General features: G+C 55.9%; 1 protein-coding gene across 2 annotated transcripts; it reads left to right on the top strand.

Moving 5' to 3' along the window:
• Positions 1 to 216: 216 nt before the first annotated feature.
• FOXI1 (forkhead box I1) lies at positions 217 to 2392 on the top strand. 2 transcript variants are annotated; one of them, XM_049776075.1, is made up of 2 exons: positions 217 to 796; positions 1830 to 2392. In XM_049776075.1, exons 1-2 carry the CDS (start codon positions 217 to 219, stop codon positions 2390 to 2392), a joined length of 1143 nt encoding a protein of 380 aa, XP_049632032.1. The 2 variants fall into 2 exon arrangements, with proteins under 2 accessions (XP_049632032.1, XP_049632033.1); XM_049776076.1 differs by having other exon boundaries at positions 2112 to 2392.
• Positions 2393 to 3735: the final 1343 nt, after the last annotated feature.

A 3735-nucleotide genomic window follows, 5' to 3' on the forward strand; every position in this document is an offset into this window, starting at 1 on the left:
GAGGCGCCTTGTCTTGGGAACCTTTTGGCTCAGAGCCCCCTCCCTCCAGTTGGCAGGAGCTGTAGGAGGGGGCGGTTCCATGGCAGGGCCGGCCCCAGGGTGGGGCTGCCCAGGCCAGCCTGCAGGGGTATAAGTGGGAGCAACCTGCTAGCACCTGTCAGCCAGCTCCCCTGTGCAGGTGCCAGGCAGGTGGCTTCGGCCCAGCCACGCCCCAGCATGAGCTCCTTCGACCTCCCAGCTCCCGCATCTCCTCGCTGCAGCCCCCAGTTCCCCAGCATCGGCCAGGAGCCCCCCGAGATGAACCTGTACTACGATAGCTTCTTCCACCCACAGGGGGTGTCCAGCCCTCAGCGCCCTCCCTCCTTTGAGGGGGGCAGCGAGTATGGGACCACCCCTAACCCCTACCTCTGGCTCAATGGGCCGGCCCTCACCCCACCACCCTACCTGCCGGGTGGCCCCAATGCCAGCGCCTTCCTGCCTCAGGCCTACGGGGTACAGAGGCAGCTATTGCCCAGTGTGGCTGGCCTGGGAGGCAGCGAGCTAGGCTGGCTGCCCATCCCATCGCAGGAGGAGCTGATGAAGCTGGTGCGTCCCCCTTACTCCTACTCAGCCCTCATCGCCATGGCCATCCACGGGGCACCTGACAAGCGCCTCACCCTGAGCCAGATCTACCAGTACGTGGCTGACAACTTCCCCTTCTACAACAAGAGCAAAGCTGGCTGGCAGAACTCCATCCGCCACAACCTGTCCCTCAACGACTGCTTCAAGAAGGTTCCCCGCGACGAGGATGACCCTGGTAAGGGAGCAGCAGTGCCCAGAAGTGTCCCGCCTCTTCTAGAAAGTTCTGAACGTAACTGCCCTCGCCCAGAATTGGGAGCTGAGGGGAGGCAGAAGACAGGCACAGTCCCAGTGGGTGGTCCCCATAGATAGGTAGGATCCTGGCCCCAGTTTTCTGCTCCAAGAACCAGGGAGGGGACAGTGATCTCTTGGCAGAAGGCAGAATCTGCCAAGTCTCAGGAGCTGGGATATTCTCCAGGGATGGCAGAGGTGGCATCTGTGTTCCTGGCACCCAGCTCTCAGTGCCCTCCAGCCCTAGTGGCATAGTGGAGAGAGCCCACGGGCTGCTCATATTCATACCCACTTCTGCCCATGGCAGCCCACCCTGGTCGAACACAAATTTTCAGCGAGACATCAAGTGTGGCACATGGGAATCTGTAGGGTCCCCTGAATCTGTATTTGAGCCTCATGAGACAGGCACAGACTATCTGCTATACGCACACCCATGCCACGGAGCAGAAACAGTCTATGACTCCAAGGAGTCCCCCCCACCCCCAATCTCTGTGCCTGACAAGGGCAACCCAAAAAATGAGCAGAGGCCAGGAGAGCTCACAGGACCTCACAGGTACACTTTAGGTGATTTTCAGTCTGGAGGGGGAAAGATAAGTAAAATAGACTCACTTTCCACACTGGGAAGCAGCAAAATTCTGCTGGTTCCCATAACCAGGACCCATCCTTTGGGACTCTAGCTTTTCTCTCGCTTCAGCAAAGGAAACTGCCCCTCGAACTCTCTTCCCCTCTCTACTCACCATGGAGACCACCTAGACTGTCAGTAGCTTCCTCACCAGCCTCTTTTTCTGTGCTCCCCAGTGTATGTGTCCCTGCAGGTGAGATGGGTGTGAGTTGTACTTGGTGTGTGGGCTCCCTCTCCTCAGTCTTCGCTCTGTCTCTTGCACCTGACACTTCATTTTCATTTTTGACTACCAGGAAAAACATCCCCCAAAACATTTCTGACCATTTTTCCACTTACCTGCTCCCCATTTTTATTGCAGGCAAGGGCAATTACTGGACCCTCGACCCCAACTGTGAGAAGATGTTTGACAATGGGAACTTCCGACGGAAGAGGAAGCGGAAATCAGACGTGTCCTCTGGAACAAACTCATCGACCTCAGAGAAAACAGAGACAAGCCTGGTGGGGGATAGCACCAAAACCGTGGAGGCCCAGGACATCTTGGACAGCACCTCACCGGGCACCGACAGCTCCCCAGAGAAGCATGCATCCCCTCCCCCACCGGGCACCCCATGCCTCAACAACTTCCTCTCTAGCATGACAGCCTATGTGAGCTCTTCAGCACCTTTGAGCCGCCCCACAACCACGCCAGGACTGAACGCTGAGCCTGCCGATAAGATGGGGCAGAACCTGCTGAACTTCAATGCCTACACTACCCCCCTCACCAACCTGGGCAGCCACGGGGGTGGGGGTGACTGGGCCAACCCCATGCCCACCAGTGCCTTGGGCTATGGAAGCTCTGTGCTCAACCAGTTCGGCCCTCATTTCTACAACAGCATCAACACCAACAGTGCCCTCTACTCCCGAGAGGGTTCTGAGGTCTAGATGCAGGTGGCTCTTAGCCCTGTGAACGTGTCCACAGGAGAGTGACTAGATTCTTGGCACCTCAGGGCCAAGACTGGAAATTGCTGGGCTGTGTACAAGAGGCACCTGGTGCTCCCCACTTTCTCCAACACACATCAGTCTTCATTGGCTTTTCTGGAACCCCTACCAACACTGGCTGCCATGGGCACACTCAGTCTTTGGTCTCTCAAGAGCATCTTGGCCACCCCTTCTAACAGCTGAGACCACCTGGCCTCAAAGCAATTTTAAGAAACTTTCCCAGGTTTGTGATGCCCCCTCAAAATTGGGGCCCCTGACAGCAGGAATGGAGAGGTGTCTACGCAAAGAGTTGGTGACGGTCAAGTGAAGCCAAGCCCTCGGTTTTCAACCATACGTTGGGCTTTAGCCTCAGCTTGAACCCAGGTTCTTCCCCCCAACCACCCCATGCATCTGCCAGGATGAAAGCAGTGAGAAGCTTAAACTGGAAGCCTGACTCTGGTCTGCAAGCAAATGTGTGCCCCCCTGTTACCCCAGGGGGCTAAGAGAAAAGAGGGGCATGCCTGCACCTCACCACACAGTCCTGCTCTCTAAGCTCTAGTCAGAGACTGCTGAGCCACAAGTAACCTCACTGTCTAACAGCAACAAGACTGCTTGTGACCCCGTGGGAGGGGGTGATGCCAACACTCCTGGCCTGGCCTGGCCCTGGGAAGCAGTTTTGTGGGCCCCTCTTCCTTGTTTGCCTTTGTCTTCTCCTGCATGCCTGGGGAAATGTTTAATTTTCTTTATTTTTAATAAAATAAAAAATGGCTCTGTGTGTTCCTTTCTTATAAGTTCTCCCCTCTCTGCTGCTAGGTGTGCCAAGGGTCAAGTAAAACCAGCACTGAACAGGAGGCAGAAGCAACAACTTCGGGTCTTTCCTGCCTCGCCCTGTATGGAGACAAGACAAAGGCCCCAGCAAAAAGAATGGGTCAGGGGTTCAAAGATAGAAGGACATGGGAGGGGCTTTCATCCTATGTTTACAGCTCTGTGGTCCTGACAATGCCAGTGCTGATTAGTTGAGCCCCCAGCTACCCTGTGCAGAGGCTGCTTTTGCCTGTGAGTAGACAGATGAGGGCCCAGGTGGCCAACCCACGTGGCTGGGATCATACCAGGACCCTATTCAAGTCTTTGGTTTCATAGACTGCTGCAGACTCAGGCCCTTGATACTGCTCAGGACTCAAGGAGCACCATGGCAGGTGCCACAGTTCAGTGGGGCTTGATGAAAGGCCTTTCCAGAGAAGCCAGTGGCATTCAGACAGGGCCAAATGTCTAACTGTCTGCTCAGACCCTGCAGGGCTTTCCTTTCC

The sequence above is a fragment of the Suncus etruscus genome, chromosome 6 (assembly GCF_024139225.1).
Source record: "Suncus etruscus isolate mSunEtr1 chromosome 6, mSunEtr1.pri.cur, whole genome shotgun sequence".
Classification (NCBI taxonomy): domain Eukaryota; kingdom Metazoa; phylum Chordata; class Mammalia; order Eulipotyphla; family Soricidae; genus Suncus; species Suncus etruscus.